This window comes from Nothobranchius furzeri, unplaced genomic scaffold (genome assembly GCF_043380555.1).
Source record: "Nothobranchius furzeri strain GRZ-AD unplaced genomic scaffold, NfurGRZ-RIMD1 Scf029, whole genome shotgun sequence".
NCBI classification, from domain to species: domain Eukaryota; kingdom Metazoa; phylum Chordata; class Actinopteri; order Cyprinodontiformes; family Nothobranchiidae; genus Nothobranchius; species Nothobranchius furzeri.
The window spans coordinates 1,315,466-1,336,504 of record NW_027223046.1 but is presented as its reverse complement, the minus strand read 5'-3'; the positions used below and the strand labels follow the sequence as shown (position 1 = coordinate 1,336,504).

Below are 21,039 nucleotides of genomic sequence, written 5' to 3'. Positions count from 1 at the left end.
TGAAACACAGAGTGTGGATTTCAGAATTAGCGTGTGCATTTGTGGAAAACGTTGTGTGACTGAATTCTTATGTCACTGCTTCCGCTCCAGTCGGGGTTCTTTTTCCCCTCTCTCTCTCTCTCTCTCTCCTCTTCCTGAGGAGGATCCACTCCCTCTTTCCTATTCACTCTCTCTCTCTTTCTTTACATTTTTAATCACAATTGTCTATTTTTTGCTCATTTTAATTTAATCATTTTCTAAATTCTTTTTTCTATTTTACATGTTTTGTTTTTGTGAAGCGCCCTGTGATTTTTATCTTGAGAGGCGCTATAGAAAAGATCTTTTCTTCTCTCTCTCTCTCTCTTAATCCATGCACTTAAATATTAATGTTCTGATTTTATTGAAAAACTTGTTCTGTAATAGTTCCTTTACTATTGTGATCAAAAACATTTAATCTCAACTCTGAGGCTGCTCTGTCAATAGTTTTCAAATAAACAATACACATAGCAACTTCTGATCAAACTTAAAATAACGTATTGATGTAAACCACACCCACTTTCGGTTAAATTATACCCACTTCCGGGTTAGGCCACGCCCACTCCGAGTACAGATACAGATAATTTAGATGGTTGAACAGATACTGATACAGATAGTGGTGTACTTGCTCATCCCTAATAGCCCCCCAAGGTGCTTCACATAACTATCTTTCGTTCATCCATTCACACGCTGGTGGTGATGATTAGCCACAGCTGGCCTGGGGCGCGCTGGCAGGCACCACCACCACCACCACCACTAGTAGGCAAGGTGGATTTAGTGTCTTGCCCAAAGACACAACAGCAGTCTCTGGAGGGAACCGGTATTGAACCTGCAACCTTCTGATTACTGGACAACCCGCTCTACCTCCTGCTGCCGTCCACAAACCCTTCAGATTATTTTGGGTTCAAATCCCAGTAAACCAGCAGGTTCTGAAATACTCACCCAGTACTAAGTTACTGAAGTGTCACGTTTTTCTCCATCTGATGTTCAGTTTGGAGTCCAGTAAAGCACTTACCTAGACGACTAAGGGCATTGACTCGCTGCCCTGTGATTGGCTGAGCAGACATGCTCACCTGATCAGTATATTTAGACCTTTAACTAAAACTCTTGTTTTGTGTCTGTGTCTCTAAGCCAAGCAGTGGTGGTTGATCGGAGCGTGTATGTATCAGGACAGCTGGGGATGGATCCGGTCAGTGGCCAGCTGGTGGGAGGCGGTGTTCAGGCCCAAACCAGACAGGTGTCATCGTCCATCTGCTGATTTCACACCCGCACACCTGAGATGTGGCTATAGTTACTTTAGTATTCTGGAAAGTAACTTTTTTAGCATGACTTTACTTTAATAACCAGTGTTAACCAGCAGCTGTGTGGGAAAACATTCTTTACAGTAAACCAATGAATGATGAGTGAATGAATGATCTAAAACAACACAACAGCTGCTCTGCACAGATGTAAAACTATCATAACATTCAGCCGTATTAACAAAATAATCCGCTAAGTACGTAGCAGCTGCTCTGACTGTGCTTTGGCTTTAAAGTGTCACCAGGATCATGTTAGCTCTTCATGGGACAAAGTTCAGGTCCATGTGTTGCAACAGTCTGTTGTGTTTTATTCCTAGGCTCTCGTGAACATGGGGGAGATCCTCCGAATGGCTGGATGCACTTATGAGAACGGTGAGGCGATCCTCTGTGTAGAAGCCATTGTTCTGCAGATGTTCTTCATGCAGTTTACTTTTATTTCTGGCAGTTGTTAAAACCACCGTGCTTCTCGCTGACATCAATGATTTCTCAAATGTCAATGAAGTTTCCAAGCAGTGTGAGTATGTTGGCTTCCCCTCTATAGATAAGAGCTGTTGTACAACCCTGACCGCTGGGTGTCAGCACAAACAGTGGAGTGGTTCCTACCAGTGGCTTCAACATGCTACGATGAACATGTCTGACCTTGGTCTGATCCTCCACTGGTGCCACTCCATACACTGGGCTTCCCTCCTTTGGTGCTTTCACCACCACATGTATCACTGGGCTCCACAGATCATGGATCTTATGCCGACCCTTTATGCCATGTTGCCGCAGTAGCACCTGCTGGCCCTCAGCCAGAGGGGAGCTTTTGACCTGCTGATCGTGGTAGGTTTTCCTACGCTGAGCCGCTGCTGCCATTCTCTCTTGCCCCCTGAAAGGCAAACTACAGCCGGCTCTGATGTTCCTGAACCCAGTTCTGGACATGGCCTCCCACTGGGTCCTGGACACGACCAAGCAGGAAGTCCACCGGTAGCCTTGGCTCCTGTCCAAACAGAAGAAAAAAAGGAGATTCCCCTGTGGCCTGGTGGGGAGTGGTGTTATATGAGAACAGCAGCTGTGGCAAGTAGGAACTCCAGTCTCGTTTATGAGAGATGGGTAAAGTGCGAAGCAAGTTATGGAGTGTTCTATTAAACCGCTCGCACTGTCCATTACCTGATGGATGGTATAGAGTGGTTTGGGACTTCTTAATCCCATACAAAGCACACAGCTGCTGAATGAGAGTGCTCTCGAAGTTTCGGCCTTGGTCTGAATGTATCCGTGCGGGAACGCCGAACTTCAAGAACCACTCAGTCACCAAGGCCTGTGCCACCGTAGAAGCCCGCTGGTCTTTAGTAGGGACAGCCAGTGTATATTTGCTGAAGACATCTGTCATCACCAGGACGTTCTCACACCCGTCACCAGAGGGCTCCAGCACAGTGTAATCTAGGGCCAAAACCTCGTTTGGCCGAGAGGCCAACAAATGTCCCATGTAGGCCTGAGGCCCCCGCTGGGTATCCTTGGCAACCTGACATCTCTCACACTTACTGCACCACTGCTCCACATCACCAGTCATGTTAGGCCAGTAGCATCGGTGTCTGAGCAGCTGCAGCGTCCTCTCAACCCCTTGGTGGCCATGCTTCTGATGAAGTTCAGTAAGCACTTCCTCCCTCAGGGCGGCGGGCAACACTACCTGCAACACCCCCTCAGCCTCCCGGGGGAGCCAGATCTGCCGGTACAGGACCCCATCCTTCTCCACCAACCGGTCCCACTGTTTGAGGAGGACCAACGCAGCCGGAGACAACTGGAGTCTTTCCTCACGGGTGGGATGTCTCTTTTCTATCCAGAATGCCCTGATTTCACTAAGGACTGGATCAGCTTGCTGTAAAACACAAAGGTCAGCCTGATTAAAATGAGGCAATGCAAAGACAGCAGCCTGAGCCACCTCAGACTGGTCAGCCTGTAAAACCTGCTGCAGTGGTGTTGGGAGGGGTGTTCCTGGGAGCATTGCTGCTAGCTCTTGTCTGCCGGGTGCATTTTGCCTAGACAACGCATCTGCGTTTCTGTTGCTCCTCCCCGGGCGGTACTTTATTTCAAAGTCAAAGGAAGCCAACTAAGCAGCCCAACGCTGCTCAGTGGCCCCCAACCTTGCAGATGACAGGTGGCTTAGCGGGTTATTATCTGTGTAGACAATACACCGATGGCCCAGCAAATACTCCCTAAACTTTTCAGTCATTGCCCACTTGAGCGCCAAGAACTCCAACTTCATGGAGCTATAGTTGGCCATGTTGCGCTCAGGGGGCCGCAACCCTCTGCTAGCGTAGGCTACAGGCCTCACCTGCCCTTGCTTCTCCTGCGATAGTACTGCGCCTAAACCCCCATAACTAGCGTCCACCTCCAAAATAAAGGGAAGGGAGAAGTCAGCATAGGCTAGCACCGGTGCAGTGACCAATCGACTCTTTAAAGCGTCAAAGCTGTCGTTACACAACCTGGTCCAGCACTCGCCAATCTTCTGCCCTTGCCGCTGGCCAGACTTTGCACTCCCCAGCTCCGCAACCAACCTGTGAAGGGGGGCAGCCAACTTGGCGAACCCCTCCACGAACCGCCGGTAATAGCTGGCAAATCCTAGGAATGACCGCAGATCTGACACCGTCACAGGGATAGGCCAGTTTGCCACCACTTCAACCTTGGAGGGATCTGTAGCAACACCCTTGTCCGAAATCACATGCCCTAAGTACTGTACCTCCTGTCGAAAGAAAGCGCACTTCGGCAGCTTCGCCTTTAGCCCCTCTCTTTGCAGCCGCTCCAGCACCATCTCCAGCCTGTCCAGATGTTGCTTGATGGTGGAAGAGTAAACAACAATGTCGTCCAAATATAACAATAAGGACTGGCACTGTTGGTCCCCAAAGAGTCTTTGCATTAGCCGTTGGAAGGTGCTGGGGGCGTTACAAAGACCAAAAGGCATGCGGTTCCATTCGAACAACCCAAAAGGGGTACAAAAAGCTGTTTTGGGCTTATCTGTTTCAGTAACAGGTACCTGGTTGTAGCCACTGGCTAGATCTAGAGTGGAAAACCAGCGAGCACCACTCAACGCATCGAGCGACTCCTCGATACGTGGGAGGGGGAAGGCATCCTTTCTGGTTTTGCTGTTTAGGTGCCTGTAATCCACACACATGCGCAGGCTCCCATCCTTCTTCCGTACCAGCACTATGGGGGAAGCATATGGACTGCTGCTCTCCCGGATTACCTGGGCCTCCAGCAGGTTGTTAATATGCTCCCTGACCACCTCATAGTCTGACGGTGGAATGCGCCTAAAGCGCTGCCGGACAGGGGCCTCATCCATGAGCGGAATGTCATGGGAGATCAGCTTTGTGCACCCCAGGTCTCCATCATGTTCTGAAAAAACAGAAGCATATTTTAACAGCAGAGACCTCACACTGTTCCCATCCTCTGCTGTCAAAGCAGGTAACTCCAGAGCCTGCAGCTGAGTCACTACTGACTCTGAGACCGCCTGAGATGAGACAACGGCTGACCCAGATGGTATCTCCATTAAGCCAGCTGGCGGACTAGTCACCAAAACCCTCGTCAGGGTTCCAACCTTAGTGCGCGGGTACAGCCAAACATCCGTGTTGCCAACATTAATGATCGGAACATAAGCTGTACCTTTCTGTGCTTGCACCAAAGATGGAGAGGTGAGTAACCCGGCAGGGAGGCCAGACACTAGGGGCTCAAACAACACAGGTAACCCGGTGAACTGTTCCGAGCATGAGGTGGCCACGAATTTCAGCGTGCCTCCTGGGATACGACATGCCCGTCGGCCCAGCACCTTAACTAATCCTGAGGTTTGTTGAGGAACGTCTCCCTTACCCTGGTGACACCTCTGCAATGCCTGGACAACAGGCTCAGGGGCCCCTGACACAGGGGGTTGCTCAAACAAAGCCAGCCCATGCTGGCCAAAACATTCGCTGTAACACTTGCGGATGATATTCATCCCCACAATGCCAGGAAAACCAGAGGTACCACTCGGGGGGTCTTTGACCACCAACACACCACAATTTGTTAGTGATCTACCACATAACTCTACAGTAAGCTCCAGGTAGCCAATATAAGGGATAGCCAACCCATTGGCTGCCTTGAGCTGCAGCCAGTTACAAGACTGCAGTTGGTCCATCCCCCAAGGCTCAAAATGCTGCCGGAAAAAGCCCTCGGTGACCTTAGATACCATAGAACCGGTATCAAACAAACATGGTACATTTACGCCTCCCATTAGTACCTCCACATGGGGGCAATCTGACACCAACTTCGAGGCTTCTCCCTGACTAGCAGCAACCACTTGTGAGCCACTAACTATACCCCCCGAACTGTGGCTCGGCTGTTCGGCGGGCTCTAGTTTTCCGATTGCCTTGCAGTAGGACGTGGCGGCTGGGTGGGCTGGGGACGTAAGACTCTAACCCCATCGCAGTCACTGGCATAATGCCCTGCTTGCTGACACCGGCGACATATTATGGGGCTGTGATTAGTGGGGCGAGGTTTTTTTCGTGTACCCTGCAGAGAAGAAACATTTTGAGCAAGCTTATTTATTTGATCTTGTTGGAGTTTTAGCATCTCCTTTATCTCACTCAACTCCGTAGCTGGGGAGAAACCAGGGTCACCTGCAGCAGGGGGACACTGCACACCATACTGGAGACCTAACACTGAGGGCATGGAGTGGACACGGCCTCGAGGCCCTGCCGATATCCCTTCCCGCTCCCACCGAATGGCCTCTGCTCGGACGTCTAATAGTGTAGCCGACGGTCTCCCACGCACAAACTGTTTCAATGCACGGCGCAAGGACCCATCTACCACATATTCTACGAACTGGTCTCGTAGCAACACCTCAGCATTTACCATTTCGCTGGGGGCCTGCTGCTTCACTGCAGCCATGAGGGCCATTAAAGCTAGGGAAAATTCCTGTAATGTCTCCTCTTCCTGTTGGCGGCATGAAAAGAAAGCCTCCTGCAAAGCCACATAGGAGTCTGAGCACCCATAAAGTTCCTGCAGCACAGCAATCACTCTAGCCGGATCCTCCCTTTCAGCCTTAGGCCGGAATTTTATTTCATTGCGGGCTTCCCCTCCCAGGTGATCGAACAAAAAAAATGCTTCATCAGTACCAGAAACATGACGTACTCTCATACAAGCCTGCACCTCCTCAAGCCACTCAGCTAGACTAATGCCCCCTTTTCCACTAAAGACGGGGCATTTACGCTCCAGGGGAATATACACCAACTTCTCTACTGCAGAAGAAGTGCTTGGGGGATCAAGGGGCGAAACCGCAGGAGGGGTAAGGGAAGAGCTGGGACCAGGGGCAGCCACATCCCGCTCTTGCCTCAACCTCTCATTTTCTAACTTAAGTTGTTGGACTAAGTCCCGCAACTCCTGAAAATCTACATCCATTGTAGACACTGAAATTAGGGGAGGGAAAAAAAACTCAGGGCACTCACCAGTAAGGAATAGTTATTTCCTCACTTACACAAGAGACTCTGCCGTTCTGCTTACTCCAACCTGCTACCCATGAACCAAATTCTAAGAAAAAAATTAAAAAAATAACACTAAAATAAAAACACTTAAAAGCAATGGAACCCACGTCTCAGCTTTAGAGCAAAAATCCTGCCAACAACGCCAAGTGTGGCAAGGTGGAGAAACGAGGGCCCGGGCGGGATTCGATCCCCAGACTCCCGGGGGAGAGTCATACGCTCTAACCAGTCAGCCAAAGGGACATCCCCTTGGCCAAATAGCCAGGGAGCAAAATCAATCGGGACATTGTGACAGGACACTCACACTGTCACATAGCTATACCACAAGTCCCATTTATTTAGCATAAGGAGCCTTTAGATCTGCCCGCTTTGCCCACCTTTCCTTAGTTTACTCCATATATGTTTTTATATTCCCTACTTCTAAATAAAGTGATGTTCTGTCTAGAAGAGTTTTTATGGCTCCATGCTGATGTGAGGAGAGATCACCACATGTTGCATAAGCCAGTTAAACACCGAAACCAGAGATGATTCAATGTTACTGTAGGGTTAATGACCTAAACATAGGAATTAAAGGCTGTTGCTATCAGCTTATATTTTAATTCCTAAGATCAAACAAATTGACGAATGAGATTATATATGGATATATGAATATAATAGATATAAATTCATACACCAACTTGCTTGGTCTATGTTTAATCAAAAGATTATAATATTTATTTTTAAAGATTTAATTTAATAGCAAAGGTTATTTGTTAATTCAGAAGATCTAAAGATCTTTGCCTGTTCAGTGATCAATGTACACCCACTCTGTTTATTTCAAGAAAGAGTCAAGTTTAAGAAGGTTAAGAAATTTATTACTAAACAATTATAAAACATGACAATTTATAAAAGACTTTGATATTAAAAAGACTTTGGTATTAAAAAAAGCAACCCTGTGTTTGGATGAATCTAATATGAAGTGTTTGTTTGCGGGTGAATGCAATGTCTCAGAACATGTCTGGCGCAGGTGTGCGCTCTGGAGGGCCCTCGGTCGACGCTGTAGCGTAATGGTTGATTGCTCGTTACAACGTGCAGGTGCAGTCAGAGATCAGGGTCAGCCAGTGTGGTACAGGGTGGCATTCAACCTTCCCCCTGTGGTAGGCGAGTCACCAACCTCAGGTCTAGAGGTCACTAGCACCAGCTGTAGGAGTAGGGTCAGTGATGTTGTCAGCCCCCCCCCCCTCGGCAGGTGGCATCCCCACCGCAAGGTACTGGGCTTCAGCTGGAGTCTCGGCGCCACCATCAACTCCCCCTTCGGCAGGTGGTGTTCCCACTCCAGTGTGCGGAGTCTCAGGTGCAGTGCCACTGCAAACTCCCCTAGGTTAATGTTGGTTTATGCTTGACGCATCCGCGAGGTCGCGTCATTTTAACAACCACGCCCCTCCACAGCGCCTCCGCACGGCCCAAAATTTCCGCACCGCTCACCTAGGAAATTTTCTAACCATGCGGATGGTCGGACGCGGAAAAACATGGCGGACTGGCAAGAACTAGTATGGCAGAGGTTCGTAAATACAGACATTTGTATGATTCAGCTCTCAAAGATCACCGCGATCAACACGTTGTTAATAATTCTTGGAGAGAAATAGCTCGCACTGTCGGAAAAGACGAGGACGCTGTTAAAACATGCTGGAATGACATGTTGTAAACAACAGTAATTTTTACTTCTACTATGGTGTACTGTTGGATGCATGCCGTAGAGCTCCATGCTGCCCCCTACAGTTTGGGAGAATATTAGCTCACCGCAGAGACAAGCCGCATGAATCTATAAACGCTGCAAGTTGTGAAGCGCGTTCCATCCGCGAGCCGCATCACCATGCGGAAAGTGAATGCGTCAAGCATAAACCAAGCTTTAGGTGGTTTTCCCACCCCAGAGTGAAGCAATCTTGCTGCAGAGACGACACAGACTCTGTGGGTGTCACTGACCTTGGAGGCTGTGGATCGACTGGTCACTCTGACAGCGCCGTTGTAGTTAACAACACCTAGAGAGGGAATGACACGAACACAAAAGAGAGCCCAAAGCTCAGGAACGGAGTCAAGCTTGACAGGAGAAGGCAGATGAGCTGTCGGGTCAGAAAGGTACAGGATCATCCTGCTAATATCAGAGTCCTGGGACTGAAGACTGACAAGGTTGTTTTCAGAAAAGACAGGAAGAACAGACTCAAAACCATCGGACGGTCGAGAGGTGGACGCGTTAACGGCCTGAGCTCAAGTCACGACACACACACGGGGTGGGTTTGACCGAGAAGACACACTGTCAGGGAGCCACAAGGGGTTAAAGGACCATGGGGTACCAACAGCTGCACCTTGTTTGGCAAGAGAGTCTGCAATAAGATCCTTATCAGTTCCGGGTACACGAGAAAGACCTTTGACTTCACGCCAATAGATCTGCATGTCATGTGATGTCGCTAGGGTTATCACAAGCCATGAAGAGGTCTTGATGTTTAACGGGCTTCCGGTTAGAGGTTAAGAACCCGTTAATTTTCCAAGAAGGTAAGGGAGGTGGTGGAGGACCTAAACTTGGAGACGGCCACAGAAAAGGAACGTTCAGAAAGATAGGAGGAGAACCACTCCAGAGCAGTTCCTGATAGAACTGCCCAGTCCCTCAGCCTCTCCAGTAGCAGGTGATGGTCAACAGTGTCAAAAGCTGCAGTCAGGTCCAGCAGGACCAGAACAGAACAGTCCCCTGCATCACTGTGAGTCAGAAGGTCATTAGAGACCCTAAGAAGAGCTGTTTCAGTAGAATGAGCTCCACGAAAACCTGACTGGAAGCTATCATAGATGTTATGTTCATCAAGAGCAGCTGTGAGTTGTTTAGCCACAACCTTTTCCAAGATCTTGGAGATGAACGGAAGTTTAGAGATGGGTCTGAAGCTGCTGGAGAGAGGGGTCGAGACTTGGCTTTTTAAGAAGCGGGTGGATTACAGCGTTCTTAAAATAAGCAGGGACCTGACCAGAAACCAGAGAAGCATTAATAATGGAGAGCACGCTGGGACCGATGGACTGAAAAGCATTTTTAAACAAAGATGAGGGTAAGATGTTGAGGGGGAATGCAGAGGTCTTCATAGAGTTAACTAGTTTGGTTAACTCAGGCAAAGAAACAGGAGCAAAGCTATCTAGGATGATGGGTCTGGTTGGAGTCGGGAGAGGCAGCGATAAGGCTGAAGGAGAGATGCTAGATCTAACCTCATTGACTTGTTCACAAAGAAAGACAGAAAGTTCTCACAGTCTGCAACAGAGTGGATGGAGGCTGTAGGAGAGGCAGGAGAGACAATCCTGCTGATGGTGTTAAACAGCACCTTGGGGTTCCCTTTGCTCTGGGAAATCAGGTTGGAGAAATAGGAAACCCTTGCATCTCTGACTGCAGAGTTAAAGGATGTCAGAAGATCTTTTAGGTGCAGCAGATGGACGTGGAGATGGGTTTTCTTCCACAAACGCTCAGTTTTTCTGTATTGGCGCTTCAGGCTGTCATGAAACCAGGGACTAGGGTTCACTGCAGGAACTGATCTGGTTCTGACAGGACAGATATTGTCCAGAATGGAGAGGCAGTGATCGTTAGACTGAGAAGGTAAGGAATCTGGGTCGTTATCAGAAGAACAGGGTGGATCAAAAGCAGCAGAAAAATTTCTAGCTGTGCTCTCATTAAGAAAACGAGAACTAACCATACGGCGAGCAGGAGGTGGGGACGCAGAAACTGACAAGTTAAAGAAAATGCAATGGTTGATCAGAAGTAAAATCAAGGTCCAGAGTGTGCCCCCTGGTGTGTGTGGGGCCAGAAACATGATGGGTAAAGCTGAAGGAGTCCATAATGCTGGAGAAATTCATGGCAAAGTGATGGGAGGGATCATCAACGTGGATGTTAAATTCACCAACAATCACCAGTCTGGACAGCTTCACAGTGGAGCATAGAAAGTTACTAAACTCCTGAAGAAAAGAACTGTTTGGACCAGGTGGACGATAGACCACAGCACAGTGGAACGGGTCCTTACACCCGATTTTAATCAGCTGCAGTTCAAAGGAAGCAAAGTGACCAGAGGTTGTAGAGCTACATGGAAGATGGTCTCTGAAAACAACAGCTAGGCCTCCCCCACGACCAGAACCCCGTGGCTGGCTAAGAAAAGAATTACCACTCGGGCAGAGTTCAACCAGACCAGAATATCGTGAGTGATCATGAACAAACGGAAGGACAAAAGAGTCTGGCGATCATAGGAGATGGTAGCAGGGACACTACTGAAGAGTATCACAGACAGGAGCAAGGTGGAAAAGAGGAGGTTAGTGGAGAAAAGTTTGAAAAAGTGGCCGGTGACTGCGGCTAAGCCAAGCACAGGCGCCATCTTGTTACCGACCGGAAGCGGAAAGAAGGTCACTGGCCGATGTTGTGCTTCAATGACGATGATTTTCTGTCCACCAATGTAGCTGGAAATGTGTTTAACTGCCCACATGGTGGAAAGCAAAGCTTTTCACAGTCAAGAGTATTTAAACTCAGGACCGGACAAGAGCTTACTAGCATATGCTACGACACGCCTGTCACAGTCATATACTTGATAAAGACCGACACTGAAACAGTTAGATGAGAACACGACCTCAAGGTGGAACTCTTTGTCACAATCAGGAAGCGCCAGGCACGGAGCTGAGCATAATGCGACCTTCAGGTCGTACATGGCCTGTCGTTGCTGCTCAGTCTGAGGATGTGCCTTTCGAGTAGACTGAGCCATGCACGCGTGGCCTGTTGCTGCATGTCATTCCCTCTTTGGGTGTTGTTAACTACAACGGCGCCGCCAGGCAGACCAGTCTGTCCAATACCTCCAAGATCAATGACACCCACAGAGTCTGTGTCGTCTCTGCAGCAGGATTATTTCACCCAGGGGTGGGAAACCCACCTGCCCTAGGGGAGGGAGGTTGACAGTTGCAGTGGCACTGCACCTGAAGCTTGATTCATGCTTCTCCATCTGCGTCAGTGCGGAGACACGCAACGACCTTGCGGGCCTGCCGGAGAGCTCCGCAAGGACGGACGGAGTCGAGCTCTCTTTTCTAAACATCCGTCAGTCGAGACGGACAACGCAAGCTTGTCATTGGTCAGGACGCCGCTGTTGTCTACACCACCGCCATTGCGCCCTCAAAAGCATAAACAGAGCCGAGGATAACTAGCGGCAGACACGGAAAAGCTTGAAGAATACATCGCGACTTAACTCTAAAACATGAACGTTTAATTCCCCCGTGACTGGAGGAGTGAAAAAATACGCAGCAAGCGTTTTATTTGTGGTTGGAAATGACAGGAAACATGGGTTTAGAGGTGGTGAGCGCATGAAGAGGTGGAGGAGGATGAGAGACAAATTTGTCTGTGTTAAAAAGTCTCTTATATACAAAAAAAACTCAATATAAACACACTATCTTGGACCGGATACATGACAGGATACCACAGAACAGCGCTACGCCCTCTGTTGTCCTGCCGGGCAATTGCTTCGCAACACTCCCCAGGAGACGGAGAAGTATGAGTGCAAAACGCTTCCATCAATCCGTGCGCGTCTGTCCCTTGCGGAGCTGACGGAGAAGCATGAATCAGGCTTGAGACTCCGCACCCTGGAGTGGGAACACCACCTGCCGAAGGGGGAGTTGATGGTGGCGCTGAGACTCCAGCCGAAGCCCAGTACCTTGCGGCGGGGACGCCACCCGCCGAAAGGGGGGGCCGACAACATCACCGACCCCACTCCACTACAGCCGGCGCCCGTGACCCCCAGCCGAGCCGGCGGGTCACCCACCGACGGGGTGGCCGAACGCCCCCCGCACCACCACCGGCCTACCCCGATCTCTATGACTGCACCTGCGCGTCGACTGAGGGCCCTCTGGAGCGCACATGTGTCGCCCTGAATCACTTCTTCCTCTAAAAAAACAGATGTGTCACTGTCTACTTCCTCTAATTCTTCATCAGTAGGAGACATTTCCTCCTTTTCTTCTAAAGAAAGTGATATTTCATCATTCTCCCCAAAGTTCTCCTCCATAATTGTGGAAAGACCAGCCTGATTCTCCCAAATATCCCTCTCTGTAGTCAGAGACAGACCAGCGTCCTCCCCCATTGAGTCAAACACATCCAAATCTGACGTAGTTACTTCATCTGACGAAAAATCAGAAAGATGCTCCACCTGAGAGTAAATCTGTAAGGCTTGTTACCAGCATTCAGACATCGATTCTGTTTGCTTCACAGCCAGACAGGACACGGTAAATAAAATAAAAATAAAGAAAAGAAAAAGAAAGATTTTTCAGTCAGTAGTTCTGCGTCTTCATGGGCCACAGAGACTTGTTTGGGATGCAGAATCCTCTTCATGGAAAACCGATTGTTCGACGTCTCTGAGTAGACTAGTTTCTATCTCCAGGCCAATCTTCCGCTGAAACCGGAGATGTTTTCGCTTCTCCTTCCATAAAAGCCTCTTAATTCTTTCAGCTCACTGGGAGCTTTAGAGCCAGAGTCTCTTAAGTCAAACACATCCAAATCTGACAGAGTTACTTCATCTGATGTAAAACCAGAAAGATGCTCCACCTGAGAGTAAATCTGTAAGGCTTGTTACCAGCATTCAGACATAAATTCAGTTTGCTTCACAGCCAGACAGGACACGGTAAAAAAAAAAAAAAGAAAAAGAAAGATTTTTCAGTCAGTGGTTCTGCGTCTTCATGGGCCACAGAGAGACTTGTTTGGGATCCAGAATCCTCTTCATAGAAAACCGATTGTTCGACGTCTCTGAGTAGACTAGTTGCTATCTCCAGGCCAAAACCATCGCTGCTTTCATATTCTGGTTTTCGCAAAGTGGATAAACTGTCTTCTGTTTCTCCGTAAGAATGTTCAACATCAGTTCTGTCAGCTTTCAGAGAGAGACGATTCGTCTCTTCATCGTCTGTAACCGATGGGTCGATGTCTCTGTAAAGAAGAAGAAAGTATCATTTCTATAGCGCCTCTCAAGATAAAAATCATGAGGCGCTTCTCAAAAGCACAAAATGTAAAAATATAAAAAAGCATTTAGAAAATGTTTAAAATACATATTTAAAATGAGCAAAAATTGGCAATTGTGATTAAAAAATGTCAAGAAAGAGTGAACAGGAAAGAGGCAAATCAGCAGTGTTGGGCAAGTTACTTCAAAACTGTAATGCATTATTTATTACTTGTTACCCTCATTTTAATGTAATTGATTACATTACAATATTACTGATTTTAAAATGTAAGGCATTACACTACTTTGGCATTACTTTAAGTTACTTTCACCAAAACAACTTCATTATGAATCTGGTAATGTGATGCTCAGTGCTTTAAAATGATTGTTTATTAAATAAAAGCAACAACAATCTGTACTCTCAGCACGCTGCCATCTTAGATTAACTGAGCAGGGAGTGAGGTGGTGGGGGCTCCAAGCCTATTTTGCTTTGGTCCCCAAATGCCTTGATACGGCCCTGGATGTGGGACTGACTTCTGGGGTGATCTGATTCTATCACATGTATAAATATGAAATGCTTATATATTATTGCTTTTCACTGGTGTGTATTGGGGCTAAATCTACCTACTTTTTTCTTTTCAAGCTCTTTGTTTTGTTTTCTTGACTTTATTTGAATAATTTCCGGCCCTTTCTCTCTCTAACCTTCCTGCATGCTGCATCTTTTCACCGTCTTCCAGAAAAACAGTTTCCTAGATTTCTAATCAGCCAAAGGGATCTACCGAACGCAAAAAAAAAAGCTTAATATGCGCTGCGCTCCCGCAGCAATGAGTCGAAATCACCGAGCGAGGGCACAGATTATGAACTCAGCTGAAGCAAAGCACGTCAGAAATGTACAGAAAGTACAGAGAATATGAACGATCGCAAGTGAATGACTTTGTTTTGGTGGAGCGATTTTATGAATTTAACAGCGGCCGCGCGCAGGACACAGCTGGAGTATTTGAGCCATTACCGCTGCGTCCTCTCTGCTCATAGAATGCCCACAAATCTGAGTCCATAAATGACGTAATATATGTAGATACCGGATCTTTATTTTGGGCTTTCCGCAATTTTAATTTTTAAGAAACCCACATCTTGATTCTGGGTTCAAAAATGCATTGTAATTACTGCGTTACTGACAATTGTACCGAGTAAATATTACCATTTTCTTTCCCTGTAATGCCTTACATTACCACATTACAGCAAAAAGCAATGCATTACAGTAATTAATTACTTTTGTACCGCATTACTCCCAACACTGGAAATCAGTGGATCAAGATAAAGACGTGTTGATTTTCCGGGTCCAAGGCTGTTAAAATCCGACTCCGGTTGTTCTAAAGAGGATAAATCCTCTTTTTCTGCGTCTCCATAAAAGTATTTATAAGCGTTTCTAACCGCTTAAATAATCAAAGCACCTGCTACCAACCCAGTACCGGCAAACATGGCCGTATTTCTTTGAGTTTTTGATTGTTTTATGCTCTGACATGTACTGTCAAGGATCGTCATGTCCAATCTGTCACACCCTGTCCTGTCTCCCCTTATGGTTTAGTCATGTGTCTCTTTTAATTGCTCCCACCTGCCTCTCATTTTCCAATCACTGTGTTTCGTATTAAAGCCTTTAAACCATTCCTGCTTGTCTGCCTGCCTGCCTTTGCACCCGCGTGTGGATCCTGCCTCAGCTTCACTCACCGGCACGCGTCTGACAGAAACAATGATCCAACACGAGACAAAGAACTGAAGGGGTTTAAATACAAGAGGGTTGGGAACTTGGGTGATTGGAAAATGAGAGGCAGGTGGGAGCAATTAACAGAGACACATGACTAAACCATAAGGGGAGACAGGACAGGGTGTGACACAACCAACTGAATTTACCACAGGATGACTCCCGTTGAAGGAACACTTGGCAGTTTAGGCTTGTTTTAGCACCCCCTAGTGTCCGTTAGTGAAACCAAACGTAAAACTTATCTCCTCGCTGTGCGTTCGTATTTTTATTTTAACACCTTAATCTAACAGCTGAAATGTATTTTCATTAGTGTCTACAGGAGTGATTCATCACTAAATAAAACAAATCAGCTGTGTTCATGATCTAAAACATGCAAGAAGCTGGAAGCAGACTGCAGCGCCAGGTATGTCAGCTCCTTTTTCTAAGTCCAGCGGGGAGTGGCCCAACACTCTAAAGTTGCAAGTGCGGTATTTTGGCCACAGAGGGCAATGGGAGTCTGAGTGGCATTTCATTAAACCTGTAAAGGGTCATTTTAGCACATACTGGGTCAAGAAAATGATTTAAAAATATGAAAAATTGGCAAAGTATGGCTTTAAACTTCAGAAACATTATCATACTTTTAAAGGGATATTTTAAAGGGTCTTCCGCAAGGAGCAGTAATTCCGCTTGCAAAAACAAACAAGCAGAAAGCGCTTGGACAATTGATAAAGCGAGCGCAGCTCTGAGGGCATCCATGCTGTCGGCTAGTGTAAACACAGGTCGCACACGTGATGTCAGCATTTTTCTGTCGCGGAAAGTGACGTTGCGGACCTTAAAACTCCGGTTTTGTCTGTCCACACGCAGACACCCAAAACGGAGAAAACACAGATCTTCACTTTGGCCGGAGTTTTTAAAAAGATCCGTTTTCGTGTGAAAAAACTCCGTTTTCGTGTGGATGACAGGCCAAAACGTAGAAAAATATCTACGTTTTGGCAGATCCCCGGCTACGTGTGGACAGGGCCTAAGACACACATTAGACATCACACAAATTTTGAAACAAAACATTTTATTTTTACTGTTAACCGCCCACCCCCACCCCCTCTCCCATTCAAGCATAATCATGGGCATCATGCCTCCTGTCTCTGTCTGGCCAGAGGGCCTCATCAACATCACAGACGATGTCCTCCTGGTCCAAATAGCGCTGGAAGTACTGCCTCGAGTGCCTCGTGAAGCCCTGACAGGCCTCAAAGGCCACATCTCTACATGCCTCCTCCATGGCTTGAAGCAGTGGGACCTTGCTCTGTGGATTCCTTTCGTACACCTTCCACCTCCAGGCTGATAAAAACTCCCCAGTGGGATTGAGGAAGGGGGAATAAGGTGGAAGGTATAAAATGGAAAACCGTGGGTGGTCCTGAAACCACTCATACACCTGGGTAGCCTTGTGGAAACTTACTTTTATGCTGCAGTCCCTGATTGCAAATTGCTCGCCAGACCCGACAGTTTAGAGATTTGAATATTTGTGTGTTGTTGATTGAAGCTTTGAGAATTTATGTGAGAAGTGTGTATTAACCTGAAAATTGTGTGTTGTGTATTGACAGCAAGGTAATGTGAAATTGACATCAGAGTTTAAAGGAGGAAAATCAGAGTTCAAATATGATAAGGAAATCTTAAGTAGTGATAAACTGAGTCAAGCGATTGGGAACAGAAGTAGAGGTTGTGAAAACTGTGCCTCATTTTTGCTTTTTGAGTTTTAGCAATAGAAAAAACTGTTATAGGGCCACTAATAGCTTACTGCTATTATGGACCAGTCCGAAGTCGGCATAAAAAGCGTCGGTACCAAGCCCCCACAATGCGGCTCAAAAATTGAGGCCAACCCGGAAGTATCAAAAATTGCAGTTCCACCCTCATCCGCTGGGGGCTGGTGTCAGAAGCAAGCAAATCCTCATTGACTCCCATGTTAAAAATACCAATTTTACAGCAGAAATAAACATGCTTACAGCCTGGTACCAAAGCATGTTTTTTGTCTAAATGATCTAGTTTACACTCATGACAACTCTGAGGGGGGTGAATTTTTTTCTCACTCTTCTGTTTAAGTGTATTAAAAGACTAAAAGTCTGTATAATTAATGAGCATCCGAAACACGTGACCACAGAGCTAGCTCCGTGGAAAGGCCTCAGTAGAGCCTCGGTCTGGCCTGGAAACTGTTCTGGGATTCTGAGTCTCTGTGTTTGTGTATTCTTTTTTGGATATTATTTGAGCAATTGTTGGACAAAATGACTTGCTGTGGCATTAATTGCACTAATAGAGCGTCCAAGGAGTCTCCACTTCATTTTTTTCGGTAAGTAAAATTATATTTATGTATTTTAGGTCACTGCCGAGCTGAGCTTAGATTTTAACATGTAATGTTTAACCATGAAATTTACATGTAATAGGGTAAAACCCAGTGCATTTAACATAATGCTGCACTTTAGAAAATGGGTTGAAATATAACATGTTGGTGGAGCTGGGTTCCGACTATCGGCTTGTGGAGCTCTCGGGAGACCGATGTTTTCCACCCGTCCTCCCCTCCCCGCAGCTCCGCGCATCTCTGATCGCGGCTTCTGTCTGCTGCGCGGTAGAGCCCTGCACGGGCCTAAAATCTGAGCCCGTGTTCGGCCCGGCCAGAGGGGGTGGAGCCCCAGCCTGACCCGGCCCGAAAAGGTTTTCAGGAGTCTCTGGCCTGACCCGAGCCCGACTTTTTTTAACCAACTAAATGAAAATAAAGTGCGTCAATCCTGACCAATGTGTTAAAAGACGTGCAGGATCCGATCAGTTTGTTTTCCCCTCATTTACCGACACGGAGATGACAGCGCAGGCTCTGGTGGTAATCAAGTTTAATTTTCTCTCTTTCCAACGATTTTCACAAGAAAACAAAACAGTTAAAGCAGGGCTTGTGTTGACCGGACAGTTTCCATATTTGACCATTTATTTTGACGGAGAAAGAATAGAAAGAATTACCCAGACGCATGCAGACGAACTGACATTTTATTCTACGCACATCGCAGATGCAGCTAAATCACCCAAGAAAAGATTCCCATCTGAACATCTGAGCTGGACACTGCTCAGCGCAGCTCGTTGTCAGCGCATATGTGCACAGTGAGCTGAAGTTGTGGAGATTGGCTTGGAGCGTGTTGCAGAACCAGAGCGCATGCGGGAAGATTCCTCCCACTGAATCGAGTGTTTTCCAAACCCCGTCTCTCAGAGAGACTTGTCAGAAAATGTTCCCTGATTATGAAACTTTGGCTGAATAGTGCTTGTTCCTGTCTCCAATGTGGCGACACATCCATGAGCCGTCTGAGGAGAAGCCCAGAATCTCACATCCTCTTCAGCTATGATTATGCACAAGCATGACTCGTCAACCCGGTCTCACAGTAAGACTGGGTTGGACCTGTTCAGGTTTACGCAGACAATCTTTACATAGAATCATAGGTGTCCTTTTAACCGGGGACGCCGGGAACATGTCCCCGGCAAAATTTGTGATTGGCAGCTGTGTCCCCCACACTTTCAAAAAAACCTGCTGATGAGGATTTTTGTTTTACCAGCTCAGATCTTATACCAGGAGTCGGCAACATGTTCCCATCAAAGAGCCATTATTACCCATTTCCCACGGTAATTTTGGATGGACCTTAATAAGCAGTGACTTAAGTGAAGCAGGCAGGTCGCGCTAGAAAATTTCGTTTAAAAAGACGTCATAAATGGTTTCCCCCGTCATTTTTATTTCTAAAATATGAAGTAAAAACTCACAATTTAATTTTCATTCATTTGTCATTAATATGTAGTCTACACCCGTGCGTTAAGTGGACCATCTTCCAGTAAAAGCAAAGCATCCAGCCCACCTCTCCAAATGCGTAAAATGTGCATCAGCCGCTAGTTAGGCGCGCCGCGCGCACCGTCAGCTACGTCAGCCCAGACAAGAGCAGAGCAAATAGAGAAAGAATAGAGGATAATTGTGTCTGGATGTGGATGGAGATTACATTTTACAGCAGCCTGATCATCATTTAAATACGTAAACCATCACCTGTCTTCTAGTCCACGCTATCAGCATTATTTTAATTGGTGTGTGTGTATGTGTGTGTGTGTGTGTGTGTGTGTGTGTGTGTGTGTGTGTGTGTGTGTGTGTGTGTTTTCCACTTCAAACACTGGTCTAACCAACCAGACCACCGTGTCCAGTAACATATTAATGTTACACTTCATGTAGGCTAGGAACATTTCACCTGCCGTGGCCCGACCGCTTCTGCTCCACGTAAACTTTGTGCGTGATCAAATGTCTCTACAGGTGCTTTCTGAGCTGAAGAGGCTATTCTGCCTCAGACTGGATGCGTCATGCGTCTCCATATTAGAGACGGGAACAAGCGCTGTTCAGCCAAAGTTTCATAATTTCATAAAAAGAACATTTTTCCAAGTGACATCCCTCAGAGAGACCGGGTTTCCAGACCGCTTCAGTGGGAGGAAATCTTATCGCATGCACCGTGGTTCTGCGCTGCGAACCCCTCTACAGATCATCAGCTCACTGTCCGCCGTGGGCGCTCCGAGCCGCGCTGAACACAGTGTCCAGTATAAAGCTCTGATGTTCTGATGGGAATCTTTTCTTGATTTAGTTACCTCCGCGATGTGCGTTAACAATTAAAATGTCAGCTCATCCATGCGCATCAGTGTGCGTCGGGGTAATTCTTTCAAAACAACCAACATCCTTGAGTTTATCCGTCAAAATAAACAGTCAAATGGGAATATCTGTAACCTGCCATTTAACTGTTTTGCCTTCTTGTGAAGATTGTTGCAAAGAGAAACAACTAAACTTGATTAACCCCAGAAACATGCGCACTGCACTGTATGCCTGGCTCTGGTGTTAATCAAGTTTAATTTGATCTATTTTCACAAGAAAACAAAACAGTTAAAAGCAGGGCTCGTGTTGACCGGATAGTTCCTGTATTTGACGGTTTATTTTGACGGAGAAATAATAGAAAGAATTACCCCGACGCATGCAGACGAACTGACATTTTATTCTACACACATCGCAGATGTAGCTAAATCACTCAAGAAAAGATTCCCATCTGAACATCTGAGCTGGACATTGCTCAGCGCAGCTCGCTGTCAGCGTGTACTACATAAGGTACACAGCGAGCTGAAGATGTGGAGAGGAGCTTGGAGCGCGTCGCAGAACCAGAGCGCATGCGGGAAGATTCCTCCCACTGAAGCGAGCGTTTTCCAAACCCTGACTCTCAGAGAGAATTGTCACTTAGAAAATGTTCCCTGATTATGAAACTTTGGCTGAATAGTGCTTGTTCCTGTCTCCAATGTGGCGACACATCCAGGAGCCGTCTGAGGAGAAGCCCAGAATCTCACATCCTCTTCAGCTCAGAAGCGCATGATTACGCACAAGCGTGACGCGTCAACCCGGTCTCACAGTAAGACCGGGTTGGACCTGTTCAGGTTTACGCAGACAATCTTTACATTTAGAATTGGCATACAGATGTAAAATTAAGTCAGTAAAATATAAAGCATTTTAT

The 21,039-nt window shown here is 46.9% G+C and overlaps 1 protein-coding gene across 1 annotated transcript in view; it reads right to left on the bottom strand.

Annotated features, from left to right (window-relative positions):
- Window positions 1-835: 835 nt before the first annotated feature.
- Window positions 836-21,039, bottom strand: part of LOC129155897 (uncharacterized) — a 30,026-nt gene continuing 9,822 nt past the window's right edge. The window contains 17 exon segments of the mRNA XM_070547787.1: window positions 836-2,175; window positions 2,177-2,549; window positions 3,414-5,717; window positions 5,831-6,727; window positions 7,977-8,155; window positions 8,682-9,042; window positions 9,142-9,243; window positions 11,178-11,291; window positions 11,340-11,375; window positions 11,495-11,676; window positions 11,759-11,821; window positions 12,434-12,947; window positions 13,280-13,390; window positions 13,519-13,745; window positions 16,627-16,904; window positions 18,122-18,227; window positions 20,001-20,070. Of these exon segments, the coding sequence (XP_070403888.1) occupies window positions 1,800-2,175; window positions 2,177-2,549; window positions 3,414-5,717; window positions 5,831-6,727; window positions 7,977-8,155; window positions 8,682-9,042; window positions 9,142-9,243; window positions 11,178-11,291; window positions 11,340-11,375; window positions 11,495-11,676; window positions 11,759-11,821; window positions 12,434-12,947; window positions 13,280-13,390; window positions 13,519-13,745; window positions 16,627-16,904; window positions 18,122-18,227; window positions 20,001-20,070 (6,293 nt within the window). The 3' untranslated portion in view covers window positions 836-1,799.